This window comes from Ambystoma mexicanum, chromosome 7p (assembly GCF_040938575.1).
Source record: "Ambystoma mexicanum isolate Mex_15411 chromosome 7p, UKY_AmexF1_1, whole genome shotgun sequence".
In the NCBI taxonomy this organism is placed as follows: Eukaryota; Metazoa; Chordata; class Amphibia; order Caudata; family Ambystomatidae; genus Ambystoma; species Ambystoma mexicanum.
Window position 1 is genome coordinate 719,193,528 of NC_090939.1, and position 19,443 is coordinate 719,212,970.

The 19,443-nt window shown below is 45.9% G+C and overlaps 1 protein-coding gene across 2 annotated transcripts in view; it reads right to left on the minus strand.

The window, feature by feature from the left end:
* Positions 1–468: 468 nt before the first annotated feature.
* The window catches only part of CTPS2 (CTP synthase 2), a 2,467,148-nt gene continuing 2,448,173 nt past the window's right edge, over positions 469–19,443 (minus strand). For both annotated transcript variants that reach the window (XM_069636801.1, XM_069636799.1), the window contains one exon: positions 469–972. In XM_069636801.1, the coding sequence (XP_069492902.1) occupies positions 906–972 (67 nt within the window). In that variant the 3' untranslated portion in view covers positions 469–905. The remainder of the gene's footprint in view (positions 973–19,443) is intronic.

The following is a 19,443-nucleotide window of genomic DNA, read 5'->3' on the forward strand; positions in this document are numbered from 1 at the left end:
CGGCAGGAGTCATGAGGACAAATCAACAGCCTTCCAAGAGGCATGGGAGGGACAGATACTGGGATTCATGTGTGTGCAAATAACGAGCTGGAGGCCAAGAAGCTCGTAAGGTGACACAGCAGACAGGGAAAGGGATTGGTTGTACGTATTTGACAGTTTTTATCTGTCAATGTATATATTTGGTGAATATACTTGTTGTCTTGAAGCAGAACTCGAAATTTCAGAATGGGAAACAGTTACGGGTTAGAATCAAATATGTGCCTTTCAAGAAAAAAACAGTGAAAAGTACCATCCGCCTGCAAATCACTCGACTGTAAAGCATTGCAAAGAAGCCAGGTGACTACTAGCGTCGCTATCATGCAACCATCGCATTAAAAATATGGGTTAATAAACTGAACAAATAAGTCGGCTTTGTAGATGAAACGAACAAGAAAGAAAGGTATAGACTCCAGCGTGGGTATGCAGGTATATTAGAAATTTAGAAATGTTTATTTTAAAATCAAGCAGTTGATCTTTAACATCTTTTATACATGTGTTTGTGGAAGGTTTAAAAATCATCATGCTACGTAAGACATCACTCAGCAAGTAAAGTGAATATTCATTTTTCACCTTTGCATCCGAAGTGCGTACCAATTCAGCAAAGCAATACATGCTAAAACAAAGAATAATTGAACATGTTATCAAGTTACCATTGCACCAAACGCACAGCATGGAAGCACATTAACAACACACTAGCAGGTCTTTACTAAAATGCTGCCTTATTCCGAGGAAAACATTATTAAAAAAAAGATATGCGAACAGACAGTAAATAACTGAGGAGGTAGATCTGAGAAAGATGCAGTGGGGAAAGGCTCCGGCAGCACATACGATGGACGCCACTCGATACTGTTGCCGCACCCGGACTTTCAAATGGCATCTGATTCAAGCTCCTTTTCCGAAGAGCTGCCATCACTGAAATCACTGTATCTGTCCCTGGAGGCAAAGTAAACAAAAAATAAGTTGTGCAAAGAAAGTGCAGACCTTACAGAGACCTCTGCCCCAGATGCCTGTCTATTGATCAGCTTTTACTAACTTCTGCACTCTACTTCTTCATGCATATATAGGTGAATGCCAAGGCAGAGGTCTGGTTGGTGGCGATATAATGTACCTATACGAAATGTCTAGTCTAGCCAAAGATGTGATGGAGCATAACCCGACAAAACTGGACATGAGTTCTGTACATATTATCAGAATCAAGCTGTTCACAGGAAGCATGTGCTGTAGACCGGAAGAATGCTCTGCGGTTGAGGTTGACAAGGACGTGTCTCTGGGAGGCCGCCAAAGGCACCAGGATGTACTGGTGCAAGGGAATAGGCTTCCAAGTCAGCATGGAAGCCACAGTAGCAGGGTACTGGTAGTTGGACAAATGAACAGAGCAAGATCAACCAAACAAAACCTCAGAGCCTCAGCACTGGTTATGAAGGGCAATGGCTGTCATGAAAGAATTAAAAAAGAAAAACAATAATATGATCCATTTCCTGACTTGATCTTTTCTCCGTAGAGGTGCTGTGATCTGCAGGATCAGAGCTGCTTTCAGCATTTCACCATGGCCTATTTCTAAGCTGGTTACCTCTATATGTGTGTATCTGCCACTGCTACTATTTGTTGATGTAACCCTTGCGTCAATACCCATCAGTACCAACTTCGGTTTGGTGATATTGTACTGAAATATGATCTTTGTAAAGCGCTTTGGTGAAAGCGCTACATAAATAGCACATCACTATCATTATCTGGATGCAAACCAAAGATACAACTATAGATGTGAAAATTGCTGAACTGCTTAGTGTCCTTTTGTAAATGTGTGATGCGCTTTCAAACAAGCAAACACAAATCTGTGAACCCTAATCAGGAACATGCCAGGAGTGGGCGGACCTAATCTGGCAAAAACAAAAAAGCATAGGATTTAAATAAATTCTGGCTTGTAAGGCTGCTATTTTGGTAGGTGTGCATATGAGAGATCAGATGCAGGATCAGATGCACCGATTCCTGCAGCAAGTGCCATAACACACGTACCTATCTTAGAAGTTGGCATGCAAGGTCTTGCACAGCACCAGAGATCTCCTTTCAATTTTACAGTGGCTTCCAAAACGTGCACAGTGTTGTATAATGTTAATAACACTTGCAAAGCACACTATTAGCCGGCCATATTGTTTCCTGGCTCTGGCTGCTGGAGACAACCAGGTGGGAGCAGGGCTTTATGGGTGAAAAGTCATGTCTTCAAGGCTTTCCTCAAAGCTAGATGTGAATAATCACCAAGAAATTAAGCTTGTGGCCTGCCCATCCTATGGACATAACTCCTTGCAAGCTATCTTTTCAACTCATGACCAGCCCCAAATACCCATCACTCCTCTAAATAATGCCTACGGTTAGTGCTTCTAAACAAGTTCATTTTGTGTGCGCTCAGACAGCCAAATTGGGCAGGTTGAAATAAGGGTCTCATTACGGGTGAGCCGGTCAGGTAAAAATGCCAGTCCTACCGGCTCTGGAATTTTTACCAGACCAGCTCACGCCGAGTCTGCTGGCAGGGACCGTGAGCTACCGGCAAGCCTGACCTGGTTGGTAGTTCAGGCACCTACCGGCAGAGAAATGACTGAATCACTGGCACCGTTAACAACTTACCATTGTACACTGGGATATCGGGCGCCCCCAGACATTTTTATAGGGGTGGCCTGATGAGGCCACAGGAAATCTATGGGTGGCACACCAAAACAAACACATAACTGAATTTCTGGGGCATGGGTGCAAAATACCTTCAACTTTCCCTCTCTAAAAACCTTCCCACTCGAGCTCTTCACTCCTCCACCTCCACCTCCCAGAGGGTCTGACACTTCTCCATGCAACAAGTTGGTGGCATATCTCTTTCCTCAGCAGGGGCCTCCCTCTGGAACAGCCTCCCTGCAACTCTGAAACTTGAGGAGAACCATCTCCAGTTCTGGAAGCACCTCAAGACCTTCCTCTTTACTTCTACCTTCATGCCCCCTCTGCCCTATTGATCTGTCTGCTTTGGCACAATGCACCAGGTTTTTGCACTGATTTTGGGCCAAGGTCCATGTCCACCCAGCCACTCACCCGCACTGCCCCTTGCAACACCTGCACTTGGGTCTGTATCTGTTACCCTACAGTCCCCTTACCTGCACTTACCAGACACCCCTTGTCTGCGCTCATAACCTGCATTTGCTGCCTGCACTACCTTTTGTATTGTACCTCTTGCTCTGCACTTTCCACATTTCCCCTCTTCCTTGCACTTTCCCCCTGCACTTCGCAATGTCACTGGGCCCTAGTAGGATTGTTGTCTTGTCTTCCCTTGTTCCCCTCCCTTGCCAAGTCACGCTCTGATACACTTGTGTATGAGCGCGATACAAATAAAATATCATATCATATCATCACCAAAGAATCCTCTAAATCCTCACTCACAAGTTTTTAATTGCCAACATATCTATCGAATATGATGCATGCAGCAGGGTTTGATTTATGTAGGAATAACATACAAGATGTATCTTGCCGTTGGACTGCATTTACGATGGGAATGCACCCAGTGGTACATTTTACGCATTGGTCTCCACAAAAGAATCTTAGGGAAGTCAGGTTGATGGTAAAATGAGGGTCTACCAAAAGGATTATTTTCAGTTTCTGAAATGGCAGCTCTTCTGCTATCCCCAATTTAGTTTTAGAATGTTCCTTGTAAGTTGGAGCAACACATCTTTCCTTTAATATTTTCTGTTTCACTGAGAACACAACCCAGGTAAAGTCACCACTTGCCAGTGTGCATAAAAAAAACGCAGGCAGTTCAAAAGTTAGACTTTCTTAAGAATATTCTTACTCTTCAGGTAATGGGTGGGATTGGCCATAGGAATTAGCATGGCCATGGCAAGTCAGTGGGCTGGTAAACAAAACCCCCTCAAGTGTCCCTCCTCACAGGTCCTGTCCTTCCTAATTGTACTAAAAAGAATGAAGTAAAACTAAGGTAAAAGTGAACCTCTCTGGTCAGTTGCCCCTCTGGTGCTTGGCTGCTCTGGTGAACTCTCCTCTGGTCCTTGGCTCTCTTGCAGGTGAACCTTTGGTCCATCCCTTCTTTGGTCTTTGACTATCTGGTGAGTTGGTGGCAAAAACAAGAAGCAAAACGCTTCAATTTTCTGTCACTCATACAAACAAGTACCTTACCTACCTGAAAACAGAGACATACCTTTTAAGATCTGCAAACATCAATGTTGTAACAAAGCAATCTTGGCCTGATCCCTCTGCTACTGCATTAGCCCCCTACCCTATTACTTGCAGATTCTGAAGCTCCTAGAAAGTGTGAAAATGGCAGATGGTGTGCAATGAAAGACTCAATATCATAGCATAACAGGACATTGCAGAGGGTGGGGCAGTACTCTGGACGGCACAAGCAACTTCAGTGGCTAGGAGCAGCAGGGGAGAAAATGTAATGTTGGTTCACCGCAGTTAGTCCGTTTTGCTACAAATTCTGGTGCACTGACTGGCTCGTGAGACTATCTGACTGTCAAATCAAGTGATTGGAGACTGGGGGAGGGCCAGTACGGCAATCATGGAATGATTTGTGACAGTATTGGAGCCACTAGCAGAGGAGCACCACCAGGGTACACTGATTTGTCTCTACACTTATTAAAACCGTCCTATTGTAAGGGCTACACATAGTCACTGATAAGCACTCACATTTTGCAGTTGAAGTCAGGGTGAGCTTGCATTATTTGCCCAGGATCACACGCTTATGCTAAACAGCGAAGAAGGGATTTTCGGCCACTCTCTAATTTCGGCACAAACACCTTCTTCCACTCTTTACTTGGAAAAAATAATAACGTTTTGGGAGTCGAGGCCTACAATAATACTGTCTTAATGAGTTTACTTGCAAAATACACAAATTGCATAATAAAGCATCATTACAACATGTAAATCCTTACATCAGTAAGTTGAGAAAAAATAATATCAGAGTAACTTTATTTTCCACATCCTGAATGGAAAACTTAAGATGAAAAGGCAAACTATCTATTTACCCACTTTATTTTCAGCGCTTTAAGATGCACAATAAAAAAAGTTGTGTAGTAAACTTACTTAGATTTGGAGATTCGTCACAAACCTCCAGCATGTTATGTATGGTTTTAAGGACATCAACACAACATTTACTTTAATTTTTATGCTTTCAATGAAATGAAACGTGGGGCTTGTCTTCCTTGCAGCAGAGCGCCTCTCCATCCCTGTCATGATGGTCCAGTGGCCTCGTAAGCAATTGCATGGGTGCATCTGATCTGCATTTTGAAAATCGGAAAACGAGCTGCGTATTGATTGGATCTGTAGCGATAAGATCAGATCAGCTCATTTTCCAATTGCACTTGCTTAAGGCCTCCGGACAGTCACGGTGACCTCAGTGGACTGGAGAGGACTGCTGCAAGGCAAGCCCACGTTTTCTTCTACTGAAAGAATACTGAACACCAGCATTTTGTTCAGTAGGACAAAACGTTGGGAGAGGCACCCAGGCACTCTTGCAGGCTGCAGCTGCCCATGGGATGCTCCATGTAAATAAATTAGCGTCTAACTTGGTCGGGTAAAAAAAACAATAACAAAAAACACATACCTTTCTTTCTGTGCTGTGCTGCATCCAAACAGGGCACCAGACAAGGCCGGTGCAATACAGCACTTCGAATGTAACTAGCCCCATCCACTGAGCCGACAACACCCTCCTGTCATCAGCTTTCTGTTCTTTGTCAGAGAAAGATCTTCTGTAATAATCTGCTCTCAGAAGTCTGCACTGGGCCATGATGGCCCAGGCTGGCTGGGATGCTTTAATTAAATTAGAGGTTTTATTTATGTGTGGAGCCTTACACGGAGCACTGCGTTGCCGACACCTGTAACTCTTTTTCTGACTTTCTGTTCATCGGGCACATCTAAGCAGCCCTGGGCAAACTCTGCCTCCAGTCCCAGGCTCAGGCTCGCGGAGACTGCAAAACAGAATCAACTGCTACAGCCCTGCACGCATTCCAATGTGCACTGCACACGTGCACAACTTCATTCGATATACTGCCATTGCAAACAAGATAGCGGCCATGATGAGAATGACATTTATAACGGCATTTCATTTCCGTTACAACCCTACACTGAACTGAACATGTTATTGAACATGGCAAGTTCAGTGCAAACCAAAAAAAAGTAATTTTTGCTTGCTTTTTCGCGGGGTGGCCGATGGGGGGGCCAGCATTTTTATAAGGGTGGCCATGGCCCCCCCTGGCCACCCCTTGGTGGCGCCCCTGCGGGGCGCCGGTAACGGTAAGGTGAGTTTGCCAGTAAACCGCTGGTAGTACAGGCGGGTTACCAGTCAACTCGTAATGAGGACCAGTGTGTCAGACACAAGCCTAGATTCAGTTTGCATCTTTAATGTGAATACAACATTTTAAAGTTCGCTCATTTATGGCGTGATGCTTGCAACCCCAACAAAGCAAAACAAGAAGGTGCATACGACTGAATTAAAAGGAAATGGGGAAATTGGTTTGGATCCTCGCGTGTAATGGCGCTGGATATGGCAGTTGCCAGGAGGTATGGTAGTGCCTTAGTATACCTATCCAATAATTATTGGACACAGTTAGATCTTTATGGTTCGTCTGATTTTCATGGTGCATTGGTCAGGTCACAAAGACTTCCAAGTGTGGGCAGACACATTAGTTTACAATTGCATATTATCTATATGCTAGCTGCATGTCAAGAATTGCCAACATGCGTTTCGTCCTAGGGACATTTTCAAGGTTGTGCATAGATGTGATAGTATGTGTGTGTATTGTGAGTGGGTATATTGAGAGACATTGGGCCTCATTACGACCCAGGCGTTAAGGGGTTAACAGCGCCGTAAAAGGTTGCGGCGCCGTTAACCCCTTAACGGCCTTACTACGAGGTCCCTTTGAGGGTCCCGACCTTAACGGCTGGTCTGTACCAGCGTTAAGGTAGGGACCCGCAAAGGGACCTTGAAGGTAATTACGGTACCGCAATTTGCGGTACCGTAATTACCACCTTCCCCATTCCCGTTGAGCCCTATGGGGCAAAAATGCGGAAGGGCCAATGGTAAATGGGGAATTACCGCCCCGCCGACCTTGGAATGGGACGGTAATTCCCCATTTACCATCGGCGGAATTGGTAAAATACCGGCGGCAACCATTGCGCAACCAGCGCCATGGTTACCGCCTTGTTCGTAATGACCCCCATTGTTTTCATGGTCATTTTCATACATGTTTGCATTTGATCGGTCCACTGCTAGCCAGGGGAACACGTACTTTCTTCTATTCACGACCCCCACATGCAGGTCAGTACACGCTAAGCTTGTGCCCCCTAGTTGCCAGATGAACTGCATCCTCTGATAGGACCCCTTGCCTATGGTCATAATCTTCGTCTTTCCTATGTTGACACACAACCTGATTAGATCAGCATATTCCACCAATGCCTCCAAAGAACGCTGGAGGCCCAAAGGTGTGCGATCCAATATTACGGTGTCGTCCGCATATCCGCATAGGTAATAGTGTATTTTCTTACCCCCATAACTCGGTGAATGTGCAGCTTCTAGGGCAGAAGCAAAGTCTGCCACGTATAGATTGTATAGCAGTGGCTCCAGGACACAGCCCTGCTTCAGACCAACATTGGTATGAGACCAATTTGAATGAAAAATTGTAAAGTCTGTATGAACATAGAGCTAAATAATAATTTTAAGATGGCGTTTAGAGAGGGATGGCGATGTTTGGAAAAGAGCATCTCAAAAACCTTCACCAAATGGTTGCTCTTCCTCAGTGCAACCTTCACTGTAGCCAGCCCTGCCATTGAATCGAAGTTGCCTCATAGTTTTCGTGCCATATCATAGCCTGTAAATTAGCTCAGCGGGTTGAGTGCTCACTACGTTCTGTGAGTGATCTGCAGGTCGCATGTTCGAATCCTGGAAAGGTAAACTCAGCCATTCATCGTTCTGAGGTTGATCAACGAGTTTGAACTTTGATTGGGTGATAATTGTACATAAATATGTTCTGAGTACAGCAATTTGACAAATGTGCTTTATACATGACAAATCATTATATGCCAGAAACCTCTCCTGATAGCCGTTCCCTGTGAATCAGCAGTAGAGGCACTTAACCTGTTCGGATCGTGCAGTGTGCCCGTCTCCTGCTGGCTGTGCCTGTGGTGTGCGCACGTTCTCAGATGCTGAGTTGTGCAACAGCACTTGCAGTGCATCAGCCCAGCCTCGCAGCATTTAAGTGCCAACTTTCCTCTGGACTAGTACTTCAATGCTGCCCGCTCAGACAGTAGTGAGGCAGGTCAGAAGCAGGGCCCTGTGAGGGTGTGGGGCTCCGTTATGCTTGTCCAACGTGGCCACCACATAAATCATTTCAGGAAGGAATTCATTTAACTCCAGAGAGGCTCTTGCTGGCTCCTCATGGTTTCTGTCTTTGAGATTTAAATTGTTAATACATGGTCTTACTTGCAGGAGGTAGTAAGTGAGGGCAGTTTTTTCATCCTTGAGGTGGTCATTAGTTTGGCTATTAGGTGGCGCTAAAGCTAAAACTATTACATTAGGGTACAGATAGGGAGCAATGGCATATGAGAAGCACACATCTTGTAGTTGTTGTTTGGTTATTTGCCCACCCATTGATTGCCCATGGTCATTGTAACCCCAATGGCCATTCCCACACAGTTCCTGCCCCTCCCCACCCAAAACACCTCCTCATGGGAACTCTTTGAGTTCTATTATTTACTTAAGACTTGCCACCAAACTTTTCACTCAAGTGCCTGCCAGTGTTTTTTAAAGTAGTCTTCTGATAGTTAATGACTTAATTGGAGTTGTAAACGCGCTACTGTTGTAATGAAAATGACTTAACCAGACCTGCCTTCAGCCAGTTGATTTATAAGCACTATGCGTGTCCTTCACTGAAGTCTGTTAAAACAAGCATTGCCAAAGCCAACAGTTTTAGGCATTAGTTAGGCAATGCTGTAAGATGCCCAAGTACCCTCACCATGTCGCACATGCTACCATCAATAGCCAGTTAATGCCAGTGAGGCACTGCCTTTCACATGCTTACAAAAAAGGCCATACTGTTGGCATTGCCAATGCTTGTTTTGAAGTTGATGTGTATATCATCTGTGTAGTTGTAGCAGGTAAATCCATTCTTTTTGATGATTCTCATACATGGGGCCATATATATAGCAGTTTGAAAAGCAGAGGTCATAGACTTGACCTTTGCAGGACTCCACAGGTTAGTGAGTTAGAAAGAAAAGTAGGAAGCCAGGCGGTTTCTGCACAGTCCCCCAGAGAAGGCGTCATTGAATGTAGTTACTTGTTTTGTACACCTGCATCATCAAGTTTCATTATTGATGCATGGTTGACAGTGTCCAACAAAGGAAGTGGGATGTATAGGAGAATGGGGGTGGAAGTGCTGTTAGCAATTATGTTGATTTTAAGATCATCCTAAATTAATAGAAGTGCTAATTCTGTTCCGCTCATTTGTCTGAATCCTACTATGTGTGATCGAGGATCTTGTTGGACTCCACATGTTCCAGTATTTGACAAAATGCATAGACTTCTAGAATTTTTGTTGGATCTTTTCTGGGTACAGTATATTGGAGATCGGTTGCTAATTGGTAAAGTCGTCTAGGTGTCCAGTGTTATTTTTAAGGAATGGTTTAATGTAGGACGTTTTGAAAAGTCGTGGTTCCATTTTTGTTTCTGGAAAGGAGTACATGAGTTTGCCAAAGTAGACAAATGGGGTTTCTTTTGTCAGGATGTGTTTTAGATGTCCGGGGGCAATGGTCTTGTTGGGAGCATGCTTTGTTGCTCTGTTCCTCCAGTTGAGTATATTGCACTCTGTTGGCAGGCTTAAATTGGTTGTGATATTTATTTTATTTATTTTTTATTTATTTATTGCATTTGTTACTCGCCCAAACCCTTTGGTACCACGGCGATGTTACAGACAGCTTAGTTAAACATTTCTTGGAAATTGCCAGTCGGGTGCAGTGCATGTGAATACAAAATAATCATACATGAAAACTTTAAATGCAGGGCTTAAATACAGTGATATTTCCTGAAGCATGGAAGAGGCTTTTAGTCTTGGTTAAATAGCCACGTTTTCAGAGATTTCTTGAAGCCTGCGAACGTTTGCTCATTTTTGATGGGGAGGGGAAGAGTGTTCCAATATGTGGGTGCGAGATATTGGAAACTACTGCCTCCTGCCTTGGTAGTCTTGTATCGGGGGATGGCTAGGAGTAGTTGACTGTTAGATCTGAGGGTTCTCTTTGATACTTTTTTGGTGATGGCGTGGTTGAGGTAGATGGGGACACATGAGTGGATGCATTTGTATGTGACGCACAGGGCTTTGAATGTGACCCTGGCTTTGATGGGGAGCCAGTGATGGTTTCTTCTAATATTTGAGATATGATCTGACTTCCTTATTCCAAGGGCCGCCCGAAGGGCTTTATTCTGAATAAGCTGTAGTTTGTTTAGATTGGCTTTTGAGGTACCCAGGTAGAGTACGTTGCAGTAGTCGAGTCTGGATAAGATTAAAGCTCTTGCCAGCGTGATACAGTTAGTGGGTGTCAAGAATTGGCGACTGAGAGCAATAAGTTTAGCGGTGTAGGAAGTAGAGGAGGAAAGGGCGTTAATGTGCTTGGTCATGGTGAGGTTGGCATCAAGGTAGACACCAAGTGTTTTGACTTGTTTGAGTACTGATATGTTTGTGCCATCAATATAGATCTAGGTTTTCATTGAGGAGAGTATGTTTGCTTTTGTTGCTTTTTGCTGCATCTATGGCTAGTTGGATGTTTTTTCCTTTGTTTTGGTAGTAATTGGTGATGTCTCTTACTTCATTGTCGGGTGTGCGTGCCTTTTTGCAGTGATGACGGTATTGCATTTACTTGATGATTTTGAACATTTCTTTCTGCATGAGATTTGCCATTCTGAGACGTTTGGCATAGTGAGTTTCTTGGCCTTTAAGATTGCAGCTTTCTGGATCTGTCTCTGATATGATTAGTTGTACTGCTGGTTGTAATGTTTCTGCCATGTTTGTTCTCGCTCTCACTCTTTTTTTAAAGGTCCACAACTGGGGTAAATCACCTTGCTGTAGTGTTTTTTTCTGTGAAGGATGTTTCAAAGGAGTAAGGATGTCCAGAGCTTCCAAAATCCAATTTTGGAGCATCTGTGTTCTTTGTGCTGACAGATAGAAGTCTGATGTTGTGGTTGGCTCAGCTAATTTTCAGGCTCCCTTCCGCCACCTCTTCTCCTTCTCTCATCTCTGACTGTCTGTCTGTTCGCTATCCAGGAGTGGTGTGCTGCCAATGATCTCTGCCTTAATGCCAGTAAGACTGAGATTCTACTCATCGGCACACCTGCTCCCTCCTTTCTTGTCACTCTGTGGCCGGCCTCTCTTGGCCCTCTGCCTTCTCCTGCCTGCGAGGCTAAAACCCTCTCCTTCTCTCTTCACATCTTTGACGTCTCTATGAAGTCAGTCACACTACCAGCTGCACCTCCACAGAGGTATTCTTCCTTTCCTCTCTTTCCCACAGAAGCTCACTGTCTCAGGTGTTCTAGTTTTCTCTAGGCTGGACTACTGCAATAGCCTCTTTCTAAATCTGCCTGCTTCTACTCTCCGCCCTCTGCAACTCATCCAGAACAGGACTGCAAGACTTGGCCTTTGTCTCAAGCCCAGGTATCATATCTCTCCAGTACTGATACCTCTGCACTGGCTCCCAGTGACTGCAAGGATTAAGTTCAAAACCCTCTACATTGCCCACAAGGGTCGGTCGCTTTGCCAAGCAATGAGTTGGTGGTAGATCTCTTTTGTTGGGTGGGGCCTCCCTCTGGAACAGCCTCCCTGAAACTTGAGGAGAACCATCTCTGGGCCCTGAAGCACCTCAAGACCTTCCTCTTTGGTTCTGCTTTCTCTCCTCCTCTCCGCTGCTGAACTCCGGACGGAAACTGCACTGGTCACCTGGCTACCCTCTGATCTCGGGCCCAGGTCCCCTCCCTGCCAGCTGCACGCCTGTACTGCCTTCCGGGCAACCCCCTGCAGTTGGGGGCTGTTTCTGTATCCCTATAGCCCCCCAGCCCTTGACCCTGATGCCTGCACTTACTCCTGCACTTGCCACAAGCTAGCTGCACTTTTTACCCATTGTTTTATTTATTTTATTTATTCTTACTGTTGATCTTATATATTGCACTGCCCCCCCACACTTTCCCTTCCCGCATCCCCTGCACATGCGCGATCTCAATGTCACCTGGCCTGGTAAGATTGTTGTCTTCGTCTTCCCTCTATTCCCCCTCCCTTGTCTTGTCGCACCTTGAAACACTTGTGTATAGGCATGTTATAAATGCCATATGATATCATATGTCTGTTCCAGGTGACGCAGTTTGGCTTCACTGGCATGGATATCCCTATGTAACACTTTAAATATGTCTGATTCCGCTGTTAGGGCAATACCACGTATATATGCCTTAAAGGCTTCCCATAGGATTGTGAGGCTGCCAACAGTGCCAGTATTCATTATGAAATATTCGTCCACATGCTTTTCCATTTCAGCCGTGAAGATGGGGTCTAATAGCGATGAAGAGGGAAAATCCAGACGGTCCCTCATTCCCGGATGGCACTCCAACCGGAAGAAGCACCAGCAGAAACATGGCCGCCGATCCTGTGAACTTGTGCCTATTCCTACTGCTTCAGCCATGGACAGCTACCGCAAAAGATACCCCGCCAATCGTCCCTATGCCCTGGTTGCTATGCAAACTCTGCCTACAATGGACGAGGAGACCCAGGACGGAGCCGGAGACAATCGAATGGACCAACCTGACCGATGACATCGAACCAAAACCACCACGCTGCAGGTCGTTAGAGACGCCATGACGACATAGCTGCGTTAGACATGAAGCACATGCGCATTCAGCACACTTGGACACACACTCACACACCAATCTACATGAAGAACACGAACAGTTCGATGAGATAGAGGACAGTGACATGTACACCCTCTGCACGTTTATTATTTTGTCATTAGGCTCAGTATAGCACCGCAGAAACGCAAGAAGAGTTAGTGCATACGCTTGCAGACGCTTATATGTAACTAACCCTATGGAAGGACAGGAGCTCCTGAGGGACCTGACTGATCGCAAAATCTCTACTAACCTATGGATATTATGAGAACTCCACAACCCAAGACGGAGCAGAATACAGTAGGCCGCAACGGTCTCAGTGAAATTCCAGACCGCAAGGTGCTGTGCTAGCAGAGCGAACCCTAGCAGAAGCTACAGCTGCCAAGGCCACTATGTTGCAACAAGGGATTCCTTCTCCCAAGCCAAGGTGACTTCAGCAACAATAATGAATATTCCCTGTAATATAGAGGTTCATTTGAAGCAATTGAGCCTGCACGAGTGGTCTCGAACCACGTGACTTGGCTGAGCCAGGGACGAGCCAAGTTTTGGAGACTGGGAACGAGCAGCCATCCCAAACCCGACAGCAGCTTGCACCATTTTTGATTACCTCCAGACACCTTGTACGATGGGAATGGAATGCTCTCATGGCATTAGTCGCCTTCAAACTATTGTAATACGCAGACACATAGTTGCAATTGTTGGGACACAGTAGACCTATGCCAAGGACAGGTTTCTCGCGGGCTAGGAACTAAGATGGTCCCAGGCTTGGGGGCCCGCAAGCTGACCAATCGGGACTCTGAGTTTTGGGGGCAGATGGCGAGGGGTACCAACCAATCATTAGGCTTTCTTACAGTAGCAATTTAGTTGTAGCAACTTCCGGGGATGATCCGAGCACACCACTTGACACAGCGGTGTCCAATAGTAGAACTTAGCTATATGGTACTATATGAGTTTTAGAAGAAGGTTGCTGGGTGACGCGGGACATGGCGTTACAAGAGTACAAAACTGGCCTGCGAGCTAGTGTGCAGCGAGATGTGCCTGAATATCGTTCATGCATGTAGTCCCTGTGAGTTTCATCTAATAAACCACAGTAACTTCTTGCTCCTTGTGTGGACCTCTACTTCTTGGGACCTGGGAAGTAGTTAGGGCCTTCTGCGAGCTGGGAGTCTGCAGACCCTTGGCACGGCTCTGCCGGCCCCAGAAACTACCCTAACAAGTTGGAGGCCCCAGTGAGATCGTTTGTGATGTCAGTTCAGCCAGGTTCTGTCTCCTTTGCCGTCGGACCTCAGAGGACTGCAGGACCCTCGCAGAAATTGCGAGATTACCGGCTAGCGCAACCAGAGCATTGGTCGTCGGGAGCAGACTTAAAAAATGATCCTGCCCGCGATTGGTGAGTTGTCCATGCAGTCCAGAATGGGCAAAGGGAGCCAAAGGAGGGGAGTCAGCAGCCGAGCGGCACCGGCAGGTGTGCAACAACGTAAGTGTAGTCCATGCAACAAGCAACCCAATTGTGTGGGTAGGAAGGGGATGTGTAACGTGGGAAGACAGAATTTTGAACTGTATTGTGAGTTGGTCTTAAACTGATTGATGCTCAGTGTGTATTCAGGTTGCGTGGCAACAAATTCCTGTGTTGTGTAGGGTTGGTCGCTCGACGCTCTTAGATTGCGAAAGGAACGTAGATGTAGCAGATCCCTATGAGTTGGACGTTTTAGTTTGGCAAGTAGATGAAGGTTCCCCATAGGGATTAGCTGAGGCTGTCCGGTACGGAAGGTGATCTAGCTGGTTAAGTCTCCCCAACGAGAGGCGTATCATCCGTTAGGCGACACAGCGTGTGCAGTATAGACACAGAGATAAAAGGTTGAAAATGGATACTCCACTCCTGACGAAGTGGAAAGACAGCTGTGGGGATTTTTGTGGGTGCGGGTGGGATTGACATTGTGCCCTGTTGTTTTGATTTGTATTTGTATTTTATTGAATTTATATAGCTTTTTAATCCAAAATGCTTTACAAGAGGAACCAACAATATACAGCAAGCATTACATAACAATTGAATGAAACCAGAAAGCAGTACAAAAAAAAATAACATTATGGAAGGGGAAGAAGAGAAGGGAGGGGTCAAGAAGAAAGAAGAGATAGTGGGTACGAGGAAAGGTGAGGGCAGAAGTAAGAGAGGAGGCAGAGGGAGTAGGGAGAAGGAAGGAAGAGAAGAGGATTAGAGACATACAAGACACAAGGAAGGAGAGAGTAGAGAGAAAGGAGAGAGGGGGAAGGGAAGTAGGAAAAGGAAACGGCGGTGTGGGAGAGAGTACTAATAGAAGTAAGAAAGGAAGCAAGGGTTTATGGAGGTGAAGGAAACAGATAGGATTTTAGGGAGGTACGAAAGTAAGTGAAGGAAGAAGTAGAACGTATAAAGAGAGGAAGGCGGTTCCAGTGGTAAGGGGCAAGGAGTCGGAAAGAGCTGAAGCGAGAAGGGGCACAGGGTGGAGGTGGAGAGGAGAGTAGGTAGAGATTGGCAGAGCAGAGAGAACGAGATGGAATGTAGATAGTGAGGAGGGAGGAAAGACGGGTGGGGCAAGATCATGGAGGGATATGAATACGAGACAGAGGAAATTGAATTTGAGCTGGGAATGAAATGGGAGCTAACCTAGAGAGGAGAGAGAAGAGATGGAGTAATGGGGAGAGAGAAGGCAGAGGGAGCGGATGGCAGTGGTAGATAGATTTAAGTGGGGATATGTGAGAGGAGGGGGGTCCAAAGAAAAGATGAGGGAGGAGATTAAAAGTTTGGCAGCGTGAAAGGTTAGGAAGGATCGAACTTTACGCATGTTGTAAAGGTGAAAGCGGCAAGATCTAGCAGTAAGAGAAATATGGTGAGAAAGGGAGAGGTGGCTGTCGAGATAAAGACCAAGGTTACGTGCGTGGGGCGAGAAGGAGACATTGGAGGGGGGAAAGAGAATGAAAGGGGGGTGAGAGGGAGGAGGGAGAGTGCATGCAGGGAAGAAAAGGACTTCAGTTTTATCAGTATTGAGAGTAAGGAAGTGAGAGGACATCCAAGATTTAATAGCGGAGAGGCAAGAAGAAAGTTTCTGGTGGATGTCAGGAGAGAAGGAGGAGAATGAGAGAAAGAGCTGAGTATCATCCGCGTAGAAATGATGTGAGACACCGAAGGAGGAAATGATGGGGGCTAAGAAGGACGTGTAGCGCGAAAAGAGAAAGTGTCCAAGGACAGAACCTTGGGGAAGCACCATGGTTGAGAGGAAGGGTGGGAGAGGTGGAGCCACCCCAGGAGACGGCAAAGGTACGGTTAGAGAGATAAGAGGAGAACCATAGAAGGACAGAGTCTTTGAAGCCAAATGAGGAGATAGAATTGAGCAGAAGAGTATGGTCAACAGTGTCAAAATCAGCAGAGAGATCGAGAAAAATAAGAATCAAGGAATGTTTAGTGTAGCGTGAGGAAAGAAGGGAGTTGAGAACAGAGGTAAGGGCAGTTTCAGTGGAGTGTAGAGGGTGGAAACCAGATTGAGTAGCGGACAGGAGAGAGTGGTTGAAGATGAAAGAGGAAAGTTGAGAGTAGACAATGCGTTCGAGAAGTTTAGAGAGAAAGGGTAGGAGAGAGATGGGATGATAGTTAGCAGAAGGTTTTTTGAGCATAGGAATAATAGTTGCATGCTTGAAAGGAGTAGGAAAAGTGGAAGACATTAGGCATGTGTTGAAGAAAGAGGTGAGATAGGGTATGAGGAGGGGGTAGATTTTATGAATGAGGGGGGTAGGAATGAGGTCAGTGGGAGAAGCTATAGGGTGAGTATTGGAGAGTAGTAGGGTAACTTCAGATTGAGTGACTAGAAGAAATGAAGACATGGAGAAGGGAGGAGGAGGTGGAGGAGTAGAGTAAGAAGGAGAGGAAAGGATAGTTTGGCGAAGATTGAGGACTTTGTTTTCAGAAGAAGGAGGCTGTTAGGCAGAAACCTGTGCAGTTCCCTCTGGGACCACTGCAAAAGATTTAAGACTACAGGTGTTTGGCAGTAAACCCACTTGGTAGCAGTCTGTACCACACAGATTCACTTGGTAGCTGTGGCTGAGCAGTCAGACTTCCCTCAAGAAGAGTTAGGCAGTATACAGAGTATTCACAATAGGTCAGAAGAGCACAGCAGAACAAGTAAACACTGACCAGAGCTTGGTGCAAAAGAGATATAATTATTTATTTAAAACCACATCTAGAAAAACACACAGGCACTAATAGTAAGCAATTCAAAAACACGGTCACTAAAAGATATACACTCCCTTAGAGGAATTTTAGACAAGTCTTAAGTAAAGCCCCACTTATTTTCAGACAGCGGTGAGCGCTTAACGTAGATGGCACTCTAATAATTCGTTTTAAAAGGGAGAGAAAAGCAGAGTATAAATTGAAACAGATCCCAACACTTTCATACGAACAAAACAAGAGAAGGAGGCAAGTAAAACCGTGAAGTTAGGGTTCAGAAGGCCGGATCCACTTTAAGAGGATCAGAACGAAATTTGTCCAAGGTCACATGGTTGAAGTGCACAAGAGTCTTGCAAATGTTAAACAAAAGAGTTGGACCAAAAGAAAGGGACCCGTTAGAAGGTCAAGGCAGCCAACCCAGTCCAGAAGGCTAAGGGATTATTATTACCTTGTAGCAATCTTTAGAAAGGGAGGCCTGGCGGACACGGTACCTTAAAGTGGTGAGAAGACTACAGCGGGGGCAGTTGTTCCTGGCAGCGGATGCAAGTCGGTGCTTCATCCGGGGGAAGAGAGGATCTCGTCGGGGAGGAAGACAGGAGTCCATTGCACTGCCAGGGAAGAAACCAGCCGCAGAGTTCTCAGGTAAAAGGAGCAGTCCTTTTATTCGCGGTGCAGTGGTAAGTGGCTATCCGGTTGCCGGGGTGCTTGGCACGAGCAATTCGACCACAAGACGGCCTGGGGTGTGAAGAGAAGAAGGTAAACTGGTTGTGCCCACCAGTCAGAGGAAGAAGCCTCTCCAGTCGGGAGATCTTCTCTGTCGTCGGGAAGTGGTGAGTCGTTTCCGCAGGGCTCCACCGGTGGTGTCGTCATGGTAGGTCGGCTCAGCTTCTCCCTCATCGGGTTCTCAGGTCCTGTGGCGACTTCTGCAGTTCCAGTCCCCAAAGTCCTGCTTTTATGCAGCACACCCCCATTCACTCAGCCTAGCTGTCAATCAAACATGCTAAGTGGTGAGCCGGCCGGCTCACCACTTGGGCTAATCACACAAGAGTGCGACTTGAGTTACCAAGGTAACTCAGTCCAGGGTGCCTAAACCCCCTCCCACACCCCCTGTGGTACCCAGACAGAGTGGCACCACTTTTGGAGGCTTCTGTGGAGAAGCCCGCCAAAAAGTGGAACAAAGGGCTCGACTTGGGTTGGAGTCACAGAAGAGAACACAAACGCCATTTTAGAATTGAGTCCTGGCAAGAAATACCAACCGGCGAATTAATATTAGTTAAATAAACCGGCGGTATGTTCGAGGCTATGAGAATTAAATAATTAAAGTTGGTAGTCTCGAACAATGGGAAAATCCCATAGGGATATATTTGTGGTCGAATATAAAAAGTATTATCCACTGCCACCAGCCAAAACACGATCAGGGGGGACGGAGACGTGTCCCCTCGACTAACAGACCCCGGGGCAATCGAATTGCCCCGACCAGTACGTCCACAATATGATGGTTTGTACCGGTTTCTGTTAATAATTTGGGACTAGTAAAGCCAATGGTGACTTTACATGCCATGGGAGACAGTAGTCAGTCCCAGGGTATGGAGTCTATGGTGGGGTGTCACTATGACACCCCTGTGTCACTGCACGGAAGGAGCTGTGTAACACACATAGTAAAAACACATGAGACCCTATGGAGTAAAGGACCCCATAGCCCATAAAACACATTAACAGTCAAAGGAACACTATAAATCATGTCCAAGAGTGGGAGGAAAAGAGTCTCACTCTTGGCAGGAGAAAAAAAACAAACTCCAGAAATCCAGCAAAGCTGCTGGGGGACTCACTAGGTTAGGAAATTCAGCCTAAAGAGAGAATTCTCCCTATCACTCGCCCCCCGAGACTAAGGGACAGGAGGATTTAATCCACTCCTGGATGAATCTCATACCTCTAGTCGATGACATACATCCTAGAGAGACCATCAGCATTTTGGTGGTGACACCTTGACCTATGTCCTATGGTCAAATCAAAGGTTTTCCTTTGTAAGCTATATGACCTACAAACCCTTTGAGGAACATCAGTCTTTTTAAAGTTATAGGGGATCTGGTTGACCAGTCCCTCAGAAGGTGGTCCAACTTCTGAACCTGTGTTAGGCTTTTTTAAGGGGTCCTTATAAAGGATTCCCTTAGATCTAGAGGGGCTGCCAGAGGTCCTCACCACCTCTCTGTTGGGAGAAGGTTGGGTTTTAGGCCTATTGGTTAGAGGGGATGGATATAAGCAAGGTACAGGCTTCTCCTTCCTCTTAGATCTACCTTTACCTACTTTA